Source organism: Hyla sarda, unplaced genomic scaffold (genome assembly GCF_029499605.1).
Source record: "Hyla sarda isolate aHylSar1 unplaced genomic scaffold, aHylSar1.hap1 scaffold_2285, whole genome shotgun sequence".
In the NCBI taxonomy this organism is placed as follows: domain Eukaryota; kingdom Metazoa; phylum Chordata; class Amphibia; order Anura; family Hylidae; genus Hyla; species Hyla sarda.
The window spans coordinates 18,771-45,409 of record NW_026608964.1 but is presented as its reverse complement, the minus strand read 5'-3'; the positions used below and the strand labels follow the sequence as shown (position 1 = coordinate 45,409).

General features: G+C 37.7%; 1 protein-coding gene across 2 annotated transcripts; it reads left to right on the top strand.

The window, feature by feature from the left end:
• The first annotated feature begins 3,274 nt into the window (after positions 1 to 3,274).
• Positions 3,275 to 25,979, top strand: LOC130321790 (zinc finger protein 501-like). 2 transcript variants are annotated; one of them, XM_056553044.1, is made up of 6 exons: positions 3,275 to 3,385; positions 3,715 to 3,894; positions 3,982 to 4,111; positions 6,433 to 6,530; positions 11,232 to 11,334; positions 24,902 to 25,979. In XM_056553044.1, the coding sequence occupies exons 1-6, from the start codon at positions 3,323 to 3,325 to the stop codon at positions 25,909 to 25,911; spliced, it is 1,584 nt and encodes a 527-aa protein (XP_056409019.1). In that variant the 5' UTR covers positions 3,275 to 3,322; the 3' UTR covers positions 25,912 to 25,979. The 2 variants fall into 2 exon arrangements, with proteins under 2 accessions (XP_056409019.1, XP_056409020.1); XM_056553045.1 differs by lacking the exon at positions 3,275 to 3,385 and adding an exon at positions 3,521 to 3,592 and having other exon boundaries at positions 3,666 to 3,894.
• Positions 25,980 to 26,639: the final 660 nt, after the last annotated feature.

The following is a 26,639-nucleotide window of genomic DNA, read 5'->3' as shown; positions in this document are numbered from 1 at the left end:
TCGGTGTATGTATGATGTGTATGTATGATATGTATAATATAGGGGGCAGTGGTCGGTGTATGTATGTAATGTATAATATAGGGGGCAGTGGTCGGTGTATGTATGATGTATGTATGTAATGTATAATATAGGGGCAGTGGTCGGTGTATGTATGATATGTGTATGTATGTAATGTATAATATAGGGGGCAGTGGCCGGTGTATGTATATGTGTATGTATGTAATGTATAATATAGGGGGCAGTGGTCGGTGTATGTATGATATGTGTATGTATGTAATGTATAATATAGGGGGCAGTGGTCGGTGTATGTATATGTGTATGTATGTAATGTATAATATAGGGGGCAGTGGTCGGTGTATGTATGATATGTGTATGTATGTAATGTATAATATAGGGGGCAGTGGTCGGTGTATGTATGATGTGTATGTATGTAATGTATAATATAGGGGGCAGTGGTCGGTGTATGTATGATATGTGTATGTATGTAATGTATAATATGGGGGGCAGTGGCCGGTGTATGTATATGTGTATGTATGTAATGTATAATATAGGGGGCAGTGGTCGGTGTATGTATGATATGTGTATGTATGTAATGTATAATATAGGGGGCAGTGGTCGGTGTATGTATGATATGTGTATGTATGTAATGTATAATATAGGGGGCAGTGGTCGGTGTATGTATGATATGTGTATGTATGTAATGTATAATATAGGGGGCAGTGGTCGGTGTATGTATGATATGTGTATGTATGTAATGTATAATATAGGGGGCAGTGGTCGGTGTATGTATGATGTGTATGTATGGAATGTATAATATAGGGGGCAGTGGTCGGTGTATGTATGATGTGTATGTATGGAATGTATAATATAGGGGGCAGTGGTCGGTGTATGTATGATATGTGTATGTATGTAATGTATAATATAGGGGGGCAGTGGTCGGTGTATGTATGATATGTGTATGTATGTAATGTATAATATAGGGGGCAGTGGTCGGTGTATGTATGATGTGTATGTATGGAATGTATAATATAGGGGGCAGTGGTCGGTGTATGTATGATGTGTATGTATGTAATGTATAATATAGGGGGCAGTGGTCGGTGTATGTATGATGTGTGTATGTATGTAATGTATAATATAGGGGGCAGTGGTCGGTGTATGTATGATATGTGTATGTATGATATGGGGGCAGTGACTGGTGTATGTATGATATGTGTATGTATATGGGGGCATTGGCTGGGGTGTGTGTATGTATGATGTGGGGGGGCAGTGGCGGGTGTGTGTGTATGATATGGGGGCAGTGACTGGTGTATATATGATATGTGTATGTATATGGGGGCTTTGGCTGGGGTGTGTGTATATGTATGTATATGGGGGCAGTGACTGGTGTATGTATGATGTGTATGTATGATATGGGGGCAGTGGCTGGTGTATGTATGATATGTGTATGTATGATATGGGGGCAGTGGCTGGTGTATGTATGATATGGGGGCAGTGGCTGGTGTATGTGTGATATGTGTATGTATGATATGGGGGCAGTGGCTGGTGTATGTATGATATGGGGGCAGTGGCTGGTGTATGTATGATATGTGTATGTATATGGGGGCATTGGCTGGGGTGTGTGTATGTATGATGTGGGGGGGCAGTGGCGGGTGTGTGTGTGTATGATATGGGGGCAGTGACTGGTGTATATATGATATGTGTATGTATATGGGGGCTTTGGCTGGGGTGTGTGTATATGTATGTATATGGGGGCAGTGACTGGTGTATGTATGATGTGTATGTATGATATGGGGGCAGTGGCTGGTGTATGTATGATATGTGTATGTATGATATGGGGGCAGTGGCTGGTGTATGTATGATATGGGGGCAGTGGCTGGTGTATGTGTGATATGTGTATGTATGATATGGGGGCAGTGGCTGGTGTATGTATGATATGGGGGCAGTGGCTGGTGTATGTATGATATGTGTATGTATATGGGGGCATTGGCTGGGGTGTGTGTATGTATGATGTGGGGGGGCAGTGGCGGGTGTGTGTGTGTATGATATGGGGGCAGTGACTGGTGTATATATGATATGTGTATGTATATGGGGGCTTTGGCTGGGGTGTGTGTATATGTATGTATATGGGGGCAGTGACTGGTGTATGTATGATGTGTATGTATGATATGGGGGCAGTGGCTGGTGTATGTATGATATGTGTATGTATGATATGGGGCAGTGTCTGGTGTATGTATGATGTGTATACATGAATGTTTTGTATAGGAGCGGACTGTCACGTCGGGCATTAGGGCAGTTGTACCATCTAATTTTATTTATTTTTAGTGGCACCCGCACTAAATTTCCCCCCCAGAATCCCCCCCTTCATATTCACCCGCCAACCAAGAGCCCCACAGATGCAGACAAACACCCCCGAACTAAACTACAACTCCCAGCATGGTGGACCATAACCTAAACTGTAGAACTATATATTGTAACATGCTGGGAGTTGTAGTTTTGGTTCAGGTCAGCTGCAGAGCTATAGGCTGTATCAGGGCATGCTGGGAGTTGTAGTTATCTACTAACTAAATGCAACTTCCAGCATTTTCTGACACAAAATGCACCATATAAACTGGAGAAGCAGAACCCCCCCCCCCCCCCCCCAGTAACACATAAGTCCCTATTGAGACTGAAAAATAGTGATTAAAATATTGTAAAAAGTGCGTATACATGTGAATAAGCCCCTTTCCTAATAAGTTTCCAATTTTCTTTAAATAAAAATAATGTACAGTAATAAACATAAGTGATATCGCTACATGTGGAAATGTCCGGACTATTAAATTATAATGTTAATTAAATCGTACGGTGAACGGTGGAAATGTAAAGAATTGTCCAGAATTGGTCATTTTTGGTCTCTTCATATGAGAAATGTTTTATAAGGTGATCAAAAAGTTACATCTGGACTTATCTGGGCTTATCTGGGGGGTAAGAGGAGATACAGCCCTCCCCCCGCTAATATCCTGACATACTGATCGCCTATTAACCATTAGATCAGCGCTGTCAGCAATGACTAAAGGATCTTATATCCATCCCTGGTGGTCTAGTGGGGGGGATCAGACTATTTTGGTGGAAATTATTTTATCTGCCAGGACAAGTGGATTGTGTTCAGCTTTAGTCCCTTGGACAAGTAGTTTTTTTTTTAATTTCCTCACCCCTGGGCCCGATACATCGCTGTAGTTTCTTTACCTTGTTTTGTTACATTATGTTCTTATTTGTTTTTATCTTATATTTTCATTGTAGAACATTCCAGAATCTGAAGGTTTAACGTTTTCTCTACAACAGAAATATGGAGAATAATGAGAAGATCCTGAACCTCACCCTGGAGATCATCTACCTGCTGACCGGAGAGGTGAGGGATTGTGGGAAATGGTCACATGACCTCTTATCTCTAGGGATAATACAGGACATGACCGGAGAGGTGAGGGATTGTGGGAAATGGTCACATGACCTCTTATCTCTAGGGATAATACAGGACATGACCGGAGAGGTGAGGGATTGTGGGAAATGGTCACATGACCTCTTATCTCTAGGGATAATACAGGACATGACCGGAGAGGTGAGGGATTGTGGGAAATGGTCACATGACCTCACTCTTATCTCTAGGGATAATACAGGACATGACCGGAGAGGTGAGGGGTCTGTATATAGGGATATTTATCGGGGTCTCTCCATACTCAGGATTACACAGTAGTGAAGAAGACATCTGGAGAGTGTGTGGCCCCCAGCAGGTCAGGAGGATGGAGCAGGGCCCGGGGCCCCATCACGGAGCCTCCACCTCCCTCACTGATACCTGAGAGGAACAATGAGCAGAAGATCCTAGAACTCACCCACAAGATGATGGAGCTGCTGACTGGAGAGGTGAGCGCTGCTGGGAATGCTGGGACATTATACAGGAACACAAGGGATGATGGGTCTGGATGATGACTGGATCATTGTGTGTGTCAGGTTCCTATAAGGTGTCAGGATGTCACTGTCTATTTCTCCATGGAGGAGTGGGAGTATATAGAAGGACACAAGGATCTGTACCAGGACATAGTCATGATGGAGGACCACCGGCCCCGAACATCACCACCGGGTAAGATATATTTATTATAGACCACCGGCCCCGAACATCACCACTGGGTAAGATATATTTATTATAGACCACCGGCCCCCAACATCACCACTGGGTAAGATATATTTATTATAGACCACCGGCCCCCAACATCACCACCGGGTAAGATATATATTTATTATAGACCACCGGCCCCCAACATCACCACTGGGTAAGATATATTTATTATAGACCACCGGCCCCCAACATCACCAACGGGTAAGATATATTTATTATAGACCACCGGCCCCGAACATCACCACTGGGTAAGATATATTTATTATAGACCACCGGCCCCGAACATCACCACCGGGTAAGATATATTTATTATAGACCACCGGCCCCTCACATCACCACCGGGTAAGATATATTTATTATAGACCACCGGCCCCGAACATCACCACCGGGTAAGATATATTTATTATAGACCACCGGCCCCGAACATCACCACTGGGTAAGATATATTTATTATAGACCACCGGCCCCGAACATCACCATCGGGTAAGATATATTTATTATAGACCACCGGCCCCGAACATCACCACTGGGTAAGATATATTTATTATAGACCACCGGCCCCGAACATCACCATCAGGTAAGATATATTTATTATAGACCACCGGCCCCGAACATCACCACCGGGTAAGATATATTTATTATAGACCACCGGCCCCGAACATCACCACCGGGTAAGATATATTTATTATAGACCACCGGCCCCCAACATCACCACCGGGTAAGATATATTTATTATAGACCACCGGCCCCGAACATCACCACCGGGTAAGATATATTTATTATAGACCACCGGCCCCGAACATCACCACCGGGTAAGATATATTTATTATAGACCACCGGCCCCCAACATCACCACCGGGTAAGATATATTTATTATAGACCACCGGCCCCGAACATCACCACCGGGTAAGATATATTTATTATAGACCACCGGCCCCCAACATCACCACTGGGTAAGATATATTTATTATAGACCACCGGCCCCCAACATCACCACTGGGTAAGATATATTTATTATAGACCACCGGCCCCCAACATCACCACTGGGTAAGATATATTTATTATAGACCACCGGCCCCCAACATCACCACTGGGTAAGATATATTTATTATAGACCACCGGCCCCCAACATCACCACTGGGTAAGATATATTTATTATAGACCACCGGCCCCCAACATCACCACTGGGTAAGATATATTTATTATAGACCACCGGCCCCCAACATCACCACCGGGTAAGATATATTTATTATAGACCACCGGCCCCCAACATCACCACCGGGTAAGATATATTTATTATAGACCACCGGCCTCCAACATCACCACCGGGTAAGATATATTTATTATAGACCACCGGCCCCCAACATCACCACTGGGTAAGATATATTTATTATAGACCACCGGCCCCCAACATCACCACTGGGTAAGATATATTTATTATAGACCACCGGCCCCCAACATCACCACTGGGTAAGATATATTTATTATAGACCACCGGCCCCCAACATCACCACTGGGTAAGATATATTTATTATAGACCACCGGCCCCCAACATCACCACTGGGTAAGATATATTTATTATAGACCACCGGCCCCCAACATCACCACTGGGTAAGATATATTTATTATAGACCACCGGCCCCCAACATCACCACTGGGTAAGATATATTTATTATAGACCACCGGCCCCCAACATCACCACCGGGTAAGATATATTTATTATAGACCACCGGCCCCCAACATCACCACTGGGTAAGATATATTTATTATAGATCACCGGCCCCCAACATCACCACTGGGTAAGATATATTTATTATAGACCACCGGCCCCCAACATCACCACTGGGTAAGATATATTTATTATAGATCACCGGCCCCCAACATCACCACCGGGTAAGATATATTTATTATAGACCACCGGCCCCCAACATCACCACCGGGTAAGATATATTTATTATAGACCACCGGCCCCCAACATCACCACCGGGTAAGATATATTTATTATAGACCACCGGCCCCAACATCACCACTGGGTAAGATATATTTATTATAGACCACCGGCCCCCAACATCACCACCGTGTAAGATATATTTATTATAGACCACCGGCCCCCAACATCACCACCGGGTAAGATATATTTATTATAGACCACCGGCCCCCAACATCACCACTGGGTAAGAGGAGCCTCTCATTGATGGTAAAGGAGAGAGCAGTATTGGGGCCCCTAGATCCCCCATCATCTGATCATCTACACAATGTATTCAGTCACTGTGTGTCTCCTACAGATGGATCCAGGAAGAGGAACCCACCAGAGAGATGTCCTGCTCCTCTGCATTCCCAGGACTGTCCGGGGGGAGAGGACAATGTCCTACAGGATGATCAGGTAGATGGAGAGGACAATGTCCTACAGGATGATCAGGTAGATGGAGAGGACAATGTCCTACAGGATGATCAGGTAGATGGAGAGGACAATGTCCTACAGGATAATCAGGTAGATGGAGAGGACAATGTCCTACAGGATGATCAGGTAGAGAGGACAATGACCTACAGGATGATCAGGTAGAGAGGACAATGTCCTACAGGATGATCAGGTAGAGAGGACAATGTCCTACAGGATGATCAGGTAGAGAGGACAATGTCCTACAGGATGATCAGGTAGAGAGGACAATGTCCTACAGGATGATCAGTTAGATGGAGAGGACAATGTCCTACAGGATGATCAGGTAGATGGAGAGGACAATGTCCTACAGGATGATCAGGTAGATGGAGAGGACAATGTCCTACAGGATGATCAGGTAGATGGAGAGGACAATGTCCTACAGGATGATCAGGTAGATGGAGAGGACAATGTCCTACAGGATGATCAGGTAGAGAGGACAATGTCCTACAGGATGATCAGGTAGATGGAGAGGACAATGTCCTACAGGATGATCAGGTAGATGGAGATGACAATGTCCTACAGGATGATCAGGTAGATGGAGAGGACAATGTCCTACAGGATGATCAGGTAGATGGAGAGGACAATGTCCTACAGGATGATCAGGTAGATGGAGAGGACAATGTCCTACAGGATGATCAGGTAGATGGAGATGACAATGTCCTACAGGATGATCAGGTAGATGGAGAGGACAATGTCCTACAGGATGATCAGGTAGATGGAGAGGACAATGTCCTACAGGATGATCAGGTAAATGGAGAGGACAGTGTCCTACAGGATGATCAGGTAGATGGAGAGGACAATGTCCTACAGGATGATCAGGTAGAGAGGACAATGTCCTACAGGATGATCAGGTAGATGGAGAGGACAATGTCCTACAGGATGATCAGGTAGAGAGGACAATGTCCTACAGGATGATCAGGTAGATGGAGAGGACAATGTCCTACAGGATGATCAGGTAGAGAGGACAATGTCCTACAGGATGATCAGGTAGATGGAGAGGACAATGTCCTACAGGATGATCAGGTAGAGAGGACAATGTCCTACAGGATGATCAGGTAGAGAGGACAATGTCCTACAGGATGATCAGGTAGATGGAGAGGACAATGTCCTACAGGATGATCAGGTAGATGGAGAGGACAATGTCCTACAGGATGATCAGGTAGATGGAGAGGACAATGTCCTACAGGATGATCAGGTAGATGGAGATGACAATGTCCTACAGGATGATCAGGTAGATGGAGAGGACAATGTCCTACAGGATGATCAGGTAGATGGAGAGGACAATGTCCTACAGGATGATCAGGTAGATGGAGAGGACAATGTCCTACAGGATGATCAGGTAGATGGAGATGACAATGTCCTACAGGATGATCAGGTAGATGGAGAGGACAATGTCCTACAGGATGATCAGGTAGATGGAGAGGACAATGTCCTACAGGATGATCAGGTAAATGGAGAGGACAGTGTCCTACAGGATGATCAGGTAGATGGAGAGGACAATGTCCTACAGGATGATCAGGTAGAGAGGACAATGTCCTACAGGATGATCAGGTAGATGGAGAGGACAATGTCCTACAGGATGATCAGGTAGAGAGGACAATGTCCTACAGGATGATCAGGTAGATGGAGAGGACAATGTCCTACAGGATGATCAGGTAGAGAGGACAATGTCCTACAGGATGATCAGGTAGATGGAGAGGACAATGTCCTACAGGATGATCAGGTAGAGAGGACAATGTCCTACAGGATGATCAGGTAGATGGAGAGGACAATGTCCTACAGGATGATCAGGTAGATGGAGAGGACAATGTCCTACAGGATGATCAGGTAGATGGAGAGGACAATGTCCTACAGGATGATCAGGTAGATGGAGAGGACAATGTCCTTCAGGATGATCAGGTAGATGGAGAGGACAATGTCCTACAGGATGATCAGGTAGAGAGGACAATGTCCTACAGGATGATCAGGTAGATGGAGAGGACAATGTCCTACAGGATGATCAGGTAGATGGAGAGGACAATGTCCTACAGGATGATCAGGTAGATGGAGATGAGGTGTTGGTCTCCATGTCGGACGTCTATCCTGGATACATGTAACTTTTTATGTGATCGGCCCAGACCGTCATCTAGAGAGGTATCTGTTGTCTTTTATACGGTCTGTTGTGTTTTATGATGGTGACGTCTCAGTCTTTACTTTTGGGTGTTTACATGTACAACGTGTTTTGAAGTTGTTCAGGTAATATACATGACATCAGACGTCACTTGATGAAGCTCGTCTAACTTCAAAACACATTTTACCTGCTTATAATAAATAGTGTTGTTCGCGAATATTCGCAATTCGAATATTATTCGCGAATATCGCATATTCGCGAATTCGCGAATTTCGCGAATATAGCGCTATATATTCGTAATTACGAATATTCGTTTTTTTGTTTTTTTTGTTTTTTTTTCACAGTACACATCACAGTGATCATCCCTCTCTGCTTCCAGCTTGTGTGGTGTAAAGAAGGCTGTAATACTACTGTGTGAGACTGGTGTGCGAAAATTCGCATATGCGAAAATTCGCATATGCTAATGTTCGCATATGCGAATTTTTGCATGTGCTAATTTTGTATATGTCAATATTCACATGTTAATTTTCGCATACGCGAATATTCGCATATGCGAAAATAAAACGAGACTATAACGAATATGCGAATATTCGCGAATATATGACGAATATTCGTCCATATATTTGCGAATATTCGCGAATTCGAATATGGCCTATGCCGCTCAACACTAATAATAAAAGCCAAGATTTACACCTCCAGTTTGAAGCAAAGTGACATTTTTGGGAGGCGGGGCCATGAAGGAGGTCGCTCTACTTGGCATTTGAGCTGAAACGGCATTAGGTTTGTTATCACAGTGAAGCAATATGGCTGCCGTCTATGGTCCTAATCTGACTGGTGACTGTTTCACATTATGTAGGGTATATATGTGAAGTTAAGGAACATCCAATAAGGCAGTGATGCAAAAATAATATATAACTTTTATTCTGATTCTGTATCTAAAATACGAAAATTGTAAAAGTCCATAACTGGCAGTATAATTGGTCAACACAGGACCGTGCTCAAAGGATAGGTATAGGGTAACAGGTGAATACCTATATCTAAATAGTCCTACCTCATCCTAGGACTATCCCTCACTACGTTTAGTGTGGGTGGGGGTGGGGTTTAGTGATTTCCACTCGCAGGTGGTTGGCTAATTATTCTCTCATACTCCTGTCCTAGTATGTGCCGTTAGACGAAGGGAGGGCTCCGTTTTTGTTGGAAACTATCTGCGCACAATTTGGGGCACACATCTTTGCTCATTGCACTGTATTGTATCTTTCACTTCAGGCCCCAAAGTGGAAGGTCTAATTAGACCTTAGATGACAATCTGTCAGTACATCCACCAGGGCATTATCATTTGCTGGGGTGAGTAACAAGAAGTGAGTTATGCATGACAACTAGCAAAAAACTATATAATGTAAATGGAATATGATGCTTGTTTTAGATCACATGGTCCAGAGTATAAACAATAAACACCGCCAGTCTACATAGGAGAATTAACCACCCAAGCCCTCATACATGGTTATTGAAAACCAAGGTATGAATTTATTTATAGTTTGATTTATTTATTTTTTGTCTATATCATCTCATCATAGTATTTCTTATACAAACATATTTCTGTCTAATTATGTTTTCACAGTTCATCTACATATGCATAGAACCTGAGTGGCACTATATTTTTATGTGGAAGTAACAACCACTCTATGTTATTGCCAATATTGGAACCTACATGGATGCGATGACACATATATGGCTGTGGTGTTACATATAAATAATCTTTATGTTTTACTGAATTTAAAGTTATGACATAGTGGCTTGTGGTTATTAGACTGACTTTGGACTCTTTGACGGTGTATACAGCACTCCGAATGACTGTTTCGGACTGCAAACTTACCAATCTGGACATCAACTGTGGTTCCAACTTGCCAGTGACTGACTGACACATCTATCTCTTCTATCTAATGCTTATCTGGTCGGTATTAGACAATCTATTGATCTTGACTATCTACTGATTTGAACTTAGTCCATATATACCTATTTCTATGTACCCTGGTGTGATATGATTATATACTGGTAGCCTAGTATCTCCTCCTCGGTTCCCTGATGAACCCCTAAAACAAGTGGGAGAAACGCGTTGGACAGGAGTATGAGAGAATAATTAGCCAACCACCTGCGAGTGGAAATCACTAAACCCCACCCCCACCCACACTAAACGTAGTGAGGGATAGTCCTAGGATGAGGTAGGACTATTTAGATATAGGTATTCACCTGTTACCCTATACCTATCCTTTGAGCACGGTCCTGTGTTGACCAATTATACTGCCAGTTATGGACTTTTACAATTTTCGTATTTTAGATACAGAATCAGAATAAAAGTTATATATTATTTTTGCATCACTGCCTTATTGGATGTTCCTTAACTTCACATATATAGCATAATTTTTCTCTCCAAGGGCATCTTTATCAATACACCCTGATAGTGAGAAGACTCATGGGGAAAGGGGTGTTCTTATTGAAGAATAATTTCCCAGTGATATATTATTTACATTATGTAGGGCAAAGATCCCAATGAAATTAAAGCTGAGGATGTAAAAGAGGCGAATGTGAGCGATCACTGTCCCTTTAAGGAGGAGGAGATTCCTACAGAGATCTGTCCAGGTGAGTAATACCCCCAAATATAGAGACGTCCCTGTCCCATAAGAATTAACACGGTATCTCTGATCCGGTGCTCCGCCCATCTCCTGTGTGTTGTGATGTGAATATATATATATGGGGTGAGTTATATATGTATGTATATGTATATGATGATGAGGGAGGAGGATGATGATGAGGGAGGAGGATGAGGGAGGATGATGATGATGATGATGAGGGAGGAGGATGATGATGAGGGAGGATGATGAGGGAGGATGATGATGATGATGATGATGAGGGAGGATGATGATGATGATGATGATGAGGGAGGATGATGATGATGATGATGAGGGAGGATGATGATGAGGGAGGATGATGAGGGAGGATGATGAGGGAGGATGATGAGGGATGATGATGAGGGAGGATGATGATGATGAGGGAGGATGAGGATGATGATGAGGGAGGATGATGATGATGATGATGAGGGAGGATGATGATGATGATGATGATGATGAGGGAGGATGATGATGATGATGATGATGAGGGAGAATGATGATGATGATGATGAGGGAGGATGATGATGATGAGGGAGGATGATGATGATGAGGGATGATGATGATGATGATGATGAGGATGATGATGATGATGATGAGGATGATGATGAGGATGATGATGAGGATGATGATGAGGATGATGATGAGGATGAGGGAGGATGATGATGAGGGAGGATGATGATGAGGGAGGATGATGATGAGGGAGGATGATGATGAGGGAGGATGATGATGAGGGAGGATGATGATGAGGGAGGATGATGATGAGGGAGGATGATGATGAGGGAGGATGATGATGAGGGAGGATGATGATGAGGGAGGATGATGATGATGATGATGAGGGAGGATGATGATGATGATGAGGGAGGATGATGATGATGATGAGGGAGGATGATGAGGGAGGATGATGATGATGATGAGGGAGGATGATGATGATGATGATGATGAGGGAGGATGATGATGATGATGATGAGGGAGGATGATGATGATGATGATGAGGGAGGATGATGAGGATGATGATGAGGGAGGATGATGAGGATGATGATGAGGGAGGATGATGAGGATGATGATGAGGGAGGATGATGAGGATGATGATGAGGGAGGATGATGAGGGAGGATGATGAGGATGATGATGAGGGAGGATGATGATGATGATGATGAGGGATGATGATGATGATGATGAGGGAGGATGATGATGATGATGAGGGAGGATGATGATGATGATGCTGATGAGGGAGGATGATGATGAGGGAGGATGATGATGAGGAGGAGGATGATGATGAGGAGGAGGATGAGGGAGGAGGATGAGGGAGGAGGATGAGGGAGGAGGATGAGGGAGGATGATGAGGGAGGATGATGAGGGAGGATGATGATGATGATGATGAGGGAGGATGATGATGTTGATGATGAGGGAGGATGATGATGATGATGATGATGATGAGCGAGGATGATGATGATGATGATGATGAGGGAGGATGATGATGATGAGGGAGGATGATGAGGGAGGATGATGATGATGATGATGAGGGAGGATGATGATGATGATGATGATGATGAGGGAGGATGATGATGATGATGATGATGATGATGATGAGGGAGGATGATGATGATGATGATGATGATGAGGGAGGATGATGATGATGATGATGAGGATGAGGGAGGATGATGATGATGATGATGAGGATGAGGGAGGATGATGAGGGAGGATGATGATGATGATGATGCTGATGAGGGAGGATGAGGATGAGGGAGGATGATGAGGGAGGATGATAATGATGAGGGAGGATGATGATGATGAGGGAGGATGAGGATGATGATGATGAGGGAGGATGATGATGATGATGATGAGGGAGGATGATGATGATGATGATGAGGGAGGATGATGATGATGATGAGGGAGGATGATGATGATGATGAGGGAGGATGATGATGATGATGCTGATGAGGGAGGATGAGGATGAGGGAGGATGATGATGAGGGAGGAGGATGATGATGAGGATGAGGATTATTATATGGATAACCCCTTTAACAAACCCTTCATAGAGATTGTGAATTAGAAAATATAACTTTTGGCTTGGCATTCTGACTATTCTGCTGTATTTGTGATTCCACAACTTCTGGTATAGATTCGGCCAGTAGACCTATTGTGTGTGTGTGTGTGTGTTAGTTTTACTTTTGTTTGTGTGATTCCATACAGTATCCTGACCTCCGTATGTTTTGTAGTTTATTTTGTTGACATTGACTTCCATCACTTATCTAGGAAAGGACTGTCACCATGGTTGTCGATCCGCTATTTAGGGCAGATAGGCAAGTAGGCAGGGATAGAAGAAGTGAGTGAGATCAGTACTGCACTCCTTCCCTGCCCAGATTTGACAGGAGTAGACTGTAGTGTATTATTATTATTATTATTATTATTATTATTATACAGGAGGAGTAGACTGTAGTGTCCTGTCTATTATTATTATTATTATTATTATTTATTATACAGGAGGAGTAGACTGTAGTGTCCTGTCTATTATTATTATTATTATTATTATTATTATACAGGAGGAGTAGACTGTAGTGTCCTGTCTATTATTATTATTATTATTATTATTATTATTATTATTATTATACAGGAGGAGTAGACTGTAGTGTCCTGTCTATTATTATTATTATTATTATTATTATTATTATTATACAGGAGGAGTAGACTGTAGTGTATTATTATTATTATTATTATTATTATTATTATTATACAGGAGGAGTAGACTGTAGTGTCCTGTCTATTATTATTATTATTATTATTATTATACAGGAGGAGTAGACTGTAGTGTCCTGTCTATTATTATTATTATTATACAGGAGGAGTAGACTGTAGTGTCCTGTCTATTATTATTATTATTATTATTACTATTATTATACAGGAGGAGTAGACTGTAGTGTCCTGTCTATTATTATTATTATTATTATTATTATACAGGAGGAGTAGACTGTAGTGTCCTGTCTATTATTATTATTATTATACAGGAGGAGTAGACTGTAGTGTCCTGTCTATTATTATTATTATTATTATTATTATTATTATTATTATTATTATTATACAGGAGGAGTAGACTGTAGTGTCCTGTCTATTATTATCATTATTATTATTATTATACAGGAGGAGTAGACTGTAGTGTCCTGTCTATTATTATTATTATTATTATTATTATTATTATTATACAGGAGGAGTAGACTGTAGTGTATTATTATTATTATTATTATACAGGAGGAGTAGACTGTAGTGTCCTGTCTATTATTATTATTATTATTATTATTATTATACAGGAGGAGTAGACTGTAGTGTCCTGTCTATTATTATTATTATTATTATTGTTATTATTATACAGGAGGAGTAGACTGTAGTGTCCTGTCTATTATTATTATTATTATTATTGTTATTATTATACAGGAGGAGTAGACTGTAGTGTCCTGTCTATTATTATTATTATTATTATACAGGAGGAGTAGACTGTAGTGTCCTGTCTATTATTATTATTATTATTATTATTATTATTATTATACAGGAGGAGTAGACTGTAGTGTCCTGTCTATTATTATTATTATACAGGAGGAGTAGACTGTAGTGTCCTGTCTATTATTATTATTATTATTATACAGGAGGAGTAGACTGTAGTGTCCTGTCTATTATTATTATTATTATTATTATTATACAGGAGGAGTAGACTGTAGTGTCCTGTCTATTATTATTATTATTATTATTATTATACAGGAGGAGTAGACTGTAGTGTCCTGTCTATTATTATTATTATTATTATTATTATTATACAGGAGGAGTAGACTGTAGTGTCCTGTCTATTATTATTATTATTATTATTATTATTATACAGGAGGAGTAGACTGTAGTGTCCTGTCTATTATTATTATTATTATTATTATACAGGAGGAGTAGACTGTAGTGTCCTGTCTATTATTATTATTATTATTATTTTACAGGAGGAGTAGACTGTAGTGTCCTGTCTATTATTATTATTATTATTATACAGGAGGAGTAGACTGTAGTGTCCTGTCTATTATTATTATTATTATTATTATTATACAGGAGGAGTAGACTGTAGTGTCCTGTCTATTATTATTATTATACAGGAGGAGTAGACTGTAGTGTCCTGTCTATTATTATTATTATTATTATTATTATACAGGAGGAGTAGACTGTAGTGTCCTGTCTATTATTATTATTATTATACAGGAGGAGTAGACTGTAGTGTCCTGTCTATTATTATTATTATTATTATTACTATTATTATACAGGAGGAGTAGACTGTAGTGTCCTGTCTATTATTATTATTATTATTATTATTATTATTATTATTATTATTATTATACAGGAGGAGTAGACTGTAGTGTCCTGTCTATTATTATTATACAGGAGGAGTAGACTGTAGTGTCCTGTCTATTATTATTATTATACAGGAGGAGTAGACTGTAGTGTCCTGTCTAATATTATTATACAGGAGGAGTAGACTGTAGTGTCCTGTCTATTATTATTATTATTATACAGGAGGAGTAGACTGTAGTGTCCTGTCTATTATTATTATTATTATTATTATTATTATACAGGAGGAGTAGACTGTAGTGTCCTGTCTATTATTATTATTATTATTATTATTATTATTATTATTATTATACAGGAGGAGTAGACTGTAGTGTCCTGTCTATTATTATTATTATTATTATACAGGAGGAGTAGACTGTAGTGTCCTGTCTCTTATTATTATTATACAGGAGGAGTAGACTGTAGTGTCCTGTCTATTATTATTATTATTATTATTTTACAGGAGGAGTAGACTGTAGTGTCCTGTCTATTATTATTATTATTATTATACAGGAGGAGTAGACTGTAGTGTCCTGTCTATTATTATTATTATACAGGAGGAGTAGACTGTAGTGTCCTGTCTATTATTATTATTATTATACAGGAGGAGTAGACTGTAGTGTCCTGTCTCATTATTATTATACAGGAGGAGTAGACTGTAGTGTCCTGTCTATTATTATTATTATTATACAGGAGGAGTAGACTGTAGTGTCCTGTCTATTATTATTATTATACAGGAGGAGTAGACTGTAGTGTCCTGTCTATCATTATTATTATTATTATTATTATACAGGAGGAGTAGACTGTAGTGTCCTGTCTATTATTATTATTATTATTATACAGGAGGAGTAGACTGTAGTGTCCTGTCTATTATTATTATTATTATTATTATTATTATTATTATACAGGAGGAGTAGACTGTAGTGTCCTGTCTATTATTATTATTATTATTATTATTATACAGGAGGAGTAGACTGTAGTGTCCTGTCTATTATTATTATTATACAGGAGGAGTAGACTGTAGTGTCCTGTCTATTATTATTATTATTATTATTATTATTATACAGGAGGAGTAGACTGTAGTGTCCTGTCTATTATTATTATTATTATTATTATTATTATACAGGAGGAGTAAACTGTAGTGTCCTGTCTATTATTATTATTATACAGGAGGAGTAGACTGTAGTGTCCTGTCTATTATTATTATTATACAGGAGGAGTAGACTATAGTGTCCTGTCTATTATTATTATTATTATTATTATTATACAGGAGGAGTAGACTGTAGTGTCCTGTCTATTGTTATTATTATACAGGAGGAGTAGACTATAGTGTCCTGTCTATTATTATTATTATTATTATACAGGAGGAGTAGACTGTAGTGTCCTGTCTATTATTATTATTATACAGGAGGAGTAGACTGTAGTGTCCTGTCTATTATTATTATTATACAGGAGGAGTAGACTGTAGTGTCCTGTCTATTATTATTATTATACAGGAGGAGTAGACTGTAGTGTCCTGTCTATTAATATTATTATACAGGAGGAGTAGACTGTAGTGTCCTGTCTAATTATTATTATTATTATACAGGAGGAGTAGACTGTAGTGTCCTGTCTATTATTATTATTATTATACAGGAGGAGTAGACTGTAGTGTCCTGTCTATTATTATTATTATACAGGAGGAGTAGACTGTAGTGTCCTGTCTATTATTATTATTATACAGGAGGAGTAGACTGTAGTGTCCTGTCTATTATTATTATTATTATACAGGAGGAGTAGACTGTAGTGTCCTGTCTATTATTATTATTATTATTATTATACAGGAAGAGTAGACTGTAGTGTCCTGTCTATTATTATTATTATTATTATTATACAGGAGGAGTAGACTATAGTGTCCTGTCTATTATTATTATTATTATTATTATACAGGAGGAGTAGACTGTAGTGTCCTGTCTATTATTATTATTATTATTATACAGGAGGAGTAGACTGTAGTGTCCTGTCTATTATTATTATTATTATTATACAGGAGGAGTAGACTGTAGTGTCCTGTCTATTATTATTATTATTATACAGGAGGAGTAGACTGTAGTGTCCTGTCTATTATTATTATTATTATACAGGAGGAGTAGACTGTAGTGTCCTGTCTATTATTATTATTATTATTATTATTATTATTATACAGGAGGAGTAGACTGTAGTGTTCTGTCTATTATTATTATTATTATACAGGAGGAGTAGACTGTAGTGTCCTGTCTATTATTATTATTATTATACAGGAGGAGTAGACTGTAGTGTCCTGTCTATTATTATTATTATACAGGAGGAGTAGACTGTAGTGTCCTGTCTATTATTATTATTATTATTATTATTATACAGGAGGAGTAGACTGTAGTGTCCTGTGTAGTATTATTATTATTATACAGGAGGAGTAGACTGTAGTGTCCTGTCTATTATTATTATTATTATTATTATACAGGAGGAGTAGACTGTAGTGTCCTGTCTATTATTATTATTATACAGGAGGAGTAGACTGTAGTGTCCTGTCTATTATTATTATTATTATTATTATACAGGAGGAGTAGACTGTAGTGTCCTGTCTATTATTATTATTATTATACAGGAGGAGTAGACTGTAGTGTCCTGTCTATTATTATTATTATTATACAGGAGGAGTAGACTGTAGTGTCCTGTCTATTATTATTATTATACAGGAGGAGTAGACTGTAGTGTCCTGTCTATTATTATTATTATACAGGAGGAGTAGACTGTAGTGTCCTGTCTATTATTATTATTATTATTATTATACAGGAGGAGTAGACTGTAGTGTCCTGTCTATTATTATTATTATTATACAGGAGGAGTAGACTGTAGTGTCCTGTCTATTATTATTATTATACAGGAGGAGTAGACTGTAGTGTCCTGTCTATTATTATTATTATACAGGAGGAGTAGACTGTAGTGTCCTGTCTATTATTATTATTATTATTATTATTATACAGGAAGAGTAGACTGTAGTGTCCTGTCTATTATTATTATTATTATTATACAGGAAGAGTAGACTGTAGTGTCCTGTCTATTATTATTATTATTATTATTATACAGGAGGAGTAGACTATAGTGTCCTGTCTATTATTATTATTATTATTATACAGGAGGAGTAGACTGTAGTGTCCTGTCTATTATTATTATTATACAGGAGGAGTAGACTGTAGTGTCCTGTCTATTATTATTATTATTATACAGGAGGAGTAGACTGTAGTGTCCTGTCTATTATTATTATTATTATACAGGAGGAGTAGACTGTAGTGTCCTGTCTATTATTATTATTATTATTATTATTATTATTATTATTATTATTATTATACAGGAGGAGTAGACTGTAGTGTCCTGTCTATTATTATTATTATTATTATTATTATTATTATTATACAGGAGGAGTAGACTGTAGTGTCCTGTCTATTATTATTATTATTATTATTATACAGGAGGAGTAGACTGTAGTGTCCTGTCTATCATTATTATTATTATTATTATACAGGAGGAGTAGACTGTAGTGTCCTGTCTATTATTATTATTATTATTATACAGGAGGAGTAGACTGTAGTGTCCTGTCTATTATTATTATTATTATTATTATTATACAGGAGGAGTAGACTGTAGTGTCCTGTCTATTATTATTATTATTATTATTATTATACAGGAGGAGTAGACTGTAGTGTCCTGTCTATTATTATTATTATTATTATTATTATACAGGAGGAGTAGACTGTAGTGTCCTGTCTATTATTATTATTATTATTATTATTATACAGGAGGAGTAGACTGTAGTGTCCTGTCTATTATTATTATTATTATACAGGAGGAGTAGACTGTAGTGTCCTGTCTATTATTATTATTATTATTATTATTATTATTATTATTCAGGAGGAGTAGACTGTAGTGTCCTGTCTATTATTATTATTATTATTATTATTATTATTATACAGGAGGAGTAGACTGTAGTGTCCTGTCTATTAGTATTATTATTATTATTATTATTATACAGGAGGAGTAGACTGTAGTGTCCTGTCTATAATTATTATTATTATTATACAGAAGGAGTAGACTGTGGTGTCCTGTCTATTATTATTATTATTATTATACAGGAGGAGTAGACTGTAGTGTCCTGTCTATTATTATTATTATACAGGAGGAGTAGACTGTAGTGTCCTGTCTATTATTATTATTATTATTATTATTATTATTATACAGGAGGAGTAGACTGTAGTGTCCTGTCTATTATTATTATTATTATTATTATTATTATTATACAGGAGGAGTAGACTGTAGTGTCCTGTCTATTATTATTATTATTATTATATAGGAGGAGTAAACTGTAGTGTCCTGTCTATTATTATTATTATACAGGAGGAGTAGACTGTAGTGTCCTGTCTATTATTATTATTATACAGGAGGAGTAGACTGTAGTGTCCTGTCTATTATTATTATTATTATTATTATTATTATTATTATTATTATTATACAGGAGGAGTAGACTGTAGTGTCCTGTCTATTATTATTATTATTATTATTATACAGGAGGAGTAGACTGTAGTGTCCTGTCTATTATTATTATTATTATACAGGAGGAGTAGACTGTAGTGTCCTGTCTATTATTATTATTATACAGGAGGAGTAGACTGTAGTGTCCTGTCTATTATTATTATTATACAGGAGGAGTAGACTGTAGTGTCCTGTCTATTATTATTATAATTATACAGGAGGAGTAGACTGTAGTGTCCTGTCTATTATTATTATTATACAGGAGGAGTAGACTGTAGTGTCCTGTCTATTATTATTATTATTATACAGGAGGAGTAGACTGTAGTGTCCTGTCTATTATTATTATTATTATACAGGAGGAGTAGACTGTAGTGTCCTGTCTATTATTATTATTATTATTATTATTATTATACAGGAAGAGTAGACTGTAGTGTCCTGTATATTATTATTATTATTATTATACAGGAGGAGTAGACTGTAGTGTCCTGTCTATTATTATTATTATTATTATACAGGAGGAGTAGACTGTAGTGTCCTTTCTATTATTATTATTATTATTATTATTATACAGGAGGAGTAGACTGTAGTGTCCTGTCTATTATTATTATTATACAGGAGGAGTAGACTGTAGTGTCCTGTCTATTATTATTATTATTATTATTATACAGGAGGAGTAGACTGTAGTGTCCTGTCTATTATTATTATTATTATTATACAGGAGGAGTAGACTGTAGTGTCCTGTGTATTATTATTATAATTATACAGGAGGAGTAGACTGTAGTGTCCTGTCTATTATTATTATACAGGAGGAGTAGACTGTAGTGTCCTGTCTATTATTATTATTATTATTATTATTATTATTATACAGGAGGAGTAGACTGTAGTGTCCTGTCTATTATTATTATTATTATACAGGAGGAGTAGACTGTAGTGTCCTGTCTATTATTATTATTATTATTATTATTATTATTATTATTATTATTATTATACAGGAGGAGTAGACTGTAGTGTCCTGTCTATTATTATTATTATTATTATACAGGAGGAGTAGACTGTAGTGTCCTGTCTATTATTATTATTATTATTATTATTATACAAGAGGAGTAGACTGTAGTGTCCTGTCTATTATTATTATTATTATACAGGAGGAGTAGACTGTAGTGTCCTGTCTATTATTATTATTATACAGGAGGAGTAGACTGTAGTGTCCTGTCTATTATTATTATTATTATTATTATTATACAGGAGGAGTAGACTGTAGTGTCCTGTCTATTATTATTATACAGGAGGAGTAGACTGTAGTGTCCTGTCTATTATTATTATACAGGAGGAGTAGACTGTAGTGTCCTGTCTATTATTATTATTATTATTATACAGGAGGAGTAGACTGTAGTGTCCTGTCGTATTATTATTATTATTATTATTATTATTATTATTATACAGGAGGAGTAGACTGTAGTGTCCTGTCTATTATTATTACTATTATTATTATTATACAGGAGGAGTAGACTGTAGTGTCCTGTCTATTATTATTATTATACAGGAGGAGTAGACTGTAGTGTCCTGTCTATTATTATTATTATTATTATTATTATTATTATTATACAGGAGGAGTAGACTGTAGTGTCCTGTCTATTATTATTATTATTATACAGGAGGTGTAGACTGTAGTGTCCTGTCTATTATTATTATTATTATTATTATTATACAGGAGGAGTAGACTGTAGTGTCCTGTCTATTATTATTATTATTATTATCATACAGGAGGAGTAGACTGTAGTGTCCTGTCTATTATTATTATTATTATTATTATTATTATACAGGAGGAGTAGACTGTAGTGTCCTGTCTATTATTATTATTATTATTATTATACAGGAGGAGTAGACTGTAGTGTCCTGTCTATTATTATTATTATTATTATTATTATTATTATACAGGAGGAGTAGACTGTAGTGTCCTGTCTATTATTATTATTATACAGGAGGAGTAGACTGTAGTGTCCTGTCTATTATTATTATTATTATACAGGAGGAGTAGACTGTAGTGTCCTGTCTATTATTATTATTATTATTATTATACAGGAGGAGTAGACTGTAGTGTCCTGTCTATTATTATTATTATTATTATACAGGAGGAGTAGACTGTAGTGTCCTGTCTATTATTATTATTATTATTATTATTATTATACAGGAGGAGTAGACTGTAGTGTCCTGTCTATTATTATTATTATTATTATACAGGAGGAGTAGACTGTAGTGTCCTGTCTATTATTATTATTATTATTATTATACAGGAGGAGTAGACTGTAGTGTCCTGTCTATTATTATTATTATTATTATACAGGAGGAGTAGACTGTAGTGTCCTGTCTATTATTATTATACAGGAGGAGTAGACTGTAGTGTCCTGTCTATTATTATTATTATTATTATTATTATTATACAGGAGGAGTAGACTGTAGTGTCCTGTCTATTATTATTATTATTATTATACAGGAGGAGTAGACTGTAGTGTCCTGTCTATTATTATTATTATTATACAGGAGGAGTAGACTGTAGTGTCCTGTCTATTATTATTATTATTATTATTATTATTATTATTATTATTATTATTATTATTATACAGGAGGAGTAGACTGTAGTGTCCTGTCTATTATTATTATTATTATTATTATTATTATACAGGAGGAGTAGACTGTAGTGTCCTGTCTATTATTATTATTATTATTATTATACAGGAGGAGTAGACTGTAGTGTCTTGTATATTATTATTAACACAGTCTCTCCAGTCAGACCACAGTGCTCTCTGCTGACACCTCTGTCAATGTCAGGAACTGTCCAGAGTAGGAGAAAATCTCCATAGCAAACCTCTCCTTCTCTGGACAGTTCCTAAAATGGACAGAGATGTCAGTAGAGAGACTGTGGTCAGACTGGAGCATACAGCAGCTAAGTACTGGAAGAGTGAAGATGTGTATATAGAAGTAATTTACAAATCTGATTAACTTTCTATCACCAGATTATATGAATAAAAAATGTTTTTTTTCACCAGAGTATCCCTTTAAATGTTTTTGTATTGGTTTGTCTTGTTTTGGGTGTTTTGTGTTGTTTTGGGTGTTTTGTATTGGTTTGTGTTGTTTTGGGTGTTTTGTGTTGGTTCTTAGTGTTTTGTATTGGTTTGTGTTGTTTTGGGTGTTTTGTGTTGGTTCTTAGTGTTTTGTATTGGTTTGTGTTGTTTTGGGTGTTTTGTGTTGGTTCTTAGTGTTTTGTATTGGTTTGTGTTGTTTTGGGTGTTTTGTGTTGGTTCTTAGTGTTTTGTATTGGTTTGTGTTGTTTTGGGTGTTTTGTGTTGGTTCTTAGTGTTTTGTATTGGTTTGTCTTGTTTTGGGTGTTTTGTGTTGGTTCTTAGTGTTTTGTATTGGTTTGTCTTGTTTTGGGTGTTTTGTGTTGATTCTTAGTGTTTTGTATTGGTTTGTCTTGTTTTGGGTGTTTTGTGTTGGTTCTTAGTGTTTTGTATTGGTTTGTGTTGTTTTGGGTGTTTTGTGTTGGTTCTTAGTGTTTTGTATTGGTTTGTGTTGTTTTGGGTGTTTTGTGTTGGTTCTTAGTGTTTTGCATTGGTTTGTGTTGTTTTGGGTGTTTTGTGTTGGTTCTTAGTGTTTTGTATTGGTTTGTCTTGTTTTGGGTGTTTTGTGTTGTTTTGGGTGTTTTGTATTGGTTTGTGTTGTTTTGGGTGTTTTGTGTTGGTTCTTAGTGTTTTGTATTGGTTTGTCTTGTTTTGGGTGTTTTGTGTTGGTTCTTAGTGTTTTGTATTGGTTTGTGTTGTTTTGGGTGTTTTGTGTTGGTTCTTAGTGTTTTGCATTGGTTTGTGTTGTTTTGGGTGTTTTGTGTTGGTTCTTAGTGTTTTGTATTGGTTTGTCTTGTTTTGGGTGTTTTGTGTTGTTTTGGGTGTTTTGTATTGGTTTGTGTTGTTTTGGGTGTTTTGTGTTGGTTCTTAGTGTTTTGTATTGGTTTGTCTTGTTTTGGGTGTTTTGTGTTGGTTCTTAGTGTTTTGTATTGGTTTGTCTTGTTTTGGGTGTTTTGTGTTGTTTTGGGTGTTTTGTATTGGTTTGTCTTGTTTTGGGTGTTTTGTGTTGGTTCTTAGTGTTTTGTATTGGTTTGTGTTGTTTTGGGTGTTTTGTGTTGGTTCTTAGTGTTTTGTATTGGTTTGTGTTGTTTTGGGTGTTTTGTGTTGGTTCTTAGTGTTTTGTATTGGTTTGTGTTGTTTTGGGTGTTTTGTGTTGGTTCTTAGTGTTTTGTATTGGTTTGTGTTGTTTTGGGTGTTTTGTGTTGGTTCTTAGTGTTTTGCATTGGTTTGTGTTGTTTTGGGTGTTTTGTGTTGGTTCTTAGTGTTTTGTATTGGTTTGTCTTGTTTTGGGTGTTTTGTGTTGTTTTGGGTGTTTTGTATTGGTTTGTCTTGTTTTGGGTGTTTTGTGTTGGTTCTTAGTGTTTTGTATTGGTTTGTGTTGTTTTGGGTGTTTTGTGTTGGTTCTTAGTGTTTTGTATTGGTTTGTGTTGTTTTGGGTGTTTTGTATTGGTTTGTGGTGATTTTGTTATTTTGGGTGTTTAATGACCTAAAAGTTGTAAAAAATAAAATCTTTCTCGTTCCAGCTGAAGACTTCCGGAACGCCTCGGAGACTCATTATCTGGACATCTCTGCCTATTCTGCGGTAGACTATCCCACTATACACAATCTGTATCCAGGACTTCACTTTGCTGATCTGTCGTGGGACTTCTCCGCCGAGCGCCCCGACCATATTCTTCCTCAATCCTCACAGTCTGCAGAGTCTTTTACTCAGGATCCAAATCCACTCGGTCACAAAACGACTAACAACACGGAGAAGCGGTTTCCTTGTCCTGAATGTGGACATTGTTTTTCAAACACAAATCTTATTGTGCATCTAAAAGTTCATAAAGAAAGTCTCGAAGGACAGAAAAATACGTCTCTTAAAAGACTCTTCTCGTGTTCGCAATGTGGAAAGTGTTTTACCAGGAAATCTGTTCTCAATGAGCATCTAAGAACTCACACAGGAGAGAAGCCACATTCCTGTTCACAATGCGGGAAATGTTTTACCAAGAAGTCCAGTCTTCTTAAGCACGAGATAATACACACCGGGGAGAAGCTGTTCTCCTGTTCAGAATGTGGAAAATGTTTTATGTTCAAAGATCACCTTGAGCGTCATCAGAGAATTCACACCGGGGAGAGGCCATATCCATGTTCAGAATGTGGGAAACGTTTTATCCAGAAATCAGGTCTTATTAAACATCAGAAAGTTCACACAGGGGAGAAACCATACTCTTGTTCAGAATGTGGGAAATGTTTTGCTGAGAAATCAGGTCTTGTTAGACATCAGAGAACTCATACAGGAGAGAAACCATATTCATGTTCAGAATGCGGGAAATGTTTTGCTCAGAAGTCGGAACTTGTTGAACATCACAGAAATCACACAGGGGAGAAGCCATTTTTATGTCTGGAATGTGGTCAGTGTTTTAGCAGGAAATCAGTTCTTGCAAATCATCAGAGAACTCACACGGGACCAATCACAATGGAGAAGTCCTCGCGGCTCCAGGATAGTCTCCTCGATCTGATGGGCTCCATGGACCCTGCAGACAGCACGTAAAGCAGTGGGGTTATGGGCGATCTTTGACCCCATGGGGGTGACTCTGTATAATATACTGGGTGAAGGTTCTCTTCGTGTTGTGGTTATTCGCCAACCTGCTCCGGACCTCAGAGAAGGACTCTGCGCCCGCACTCCCCCCGTGCACCACACCATGACTAATGTTTATCATGATCTATAGAAACGTGACCGTTCTCCTAAAAACCCAAGAGATAAAAAAAAAAAAAAACTATAAATGGTCCTTGTTGTCCCCATGTGATGGGTCATGTGATTCCTATTATTGTAAATCGTTTCATTTACCAAGAATGACTCCTTGTTATGTGGGGGGAGGGGCTGTAGTAATAGGAGTGTGGGGCCGAGTGCAAAGGAAAAAATATGGGGGGGAATAGGGATAGGCATAAGGTTATCCTTCATATAAGATAGAGATAGGTATAAGGCTATCCTTCATATAAGATAGAGATAGGTATAAGGCTATCCTTCATATAAGATAGGGATATGTATAAGGCTATCCTTCATATAAGATAGAGATAGGTATAAGGCTATCCTTCATATAAGATAGGGATATGTATAAGGCTATCCTTCATATAAGATAGAGATAGGTATGAGGCTATCCTTCATATAAGATAGAGATAGGTATAAGGCTATCCTTCATATAAGATAGAGATAGGTATAAGGCTATCCTTCATATAAGATAGAGATAGGTATAAGGCTATCCTTCATATAAGATAGAG

Bases quoted from the DNA above. Each gene is read 5' to 3' on its own strand.
- LOC130321790 (XM_056553044.1), top strand. From the start codon at position 3,323: ATGGAGAATAATGAGAAGATCCTGAACCTCACCCTGGAGATCATCTAC. The intron at 3,895-3,981 runs GTGAGCGCTGCT...TGTGTGTGTCAG, and splicing joins TGGAGCTGCTGACTGGAGAG to GTTCCTATAAGGTGTCAGGA. The intron at 11,335-24,901 runs GTGAGTAATACC...TTCTCGTTCCAG, and splicing joins TCCTACAGAGATCTGTCCAG to CTGAAGACTTCCGGAACGCC.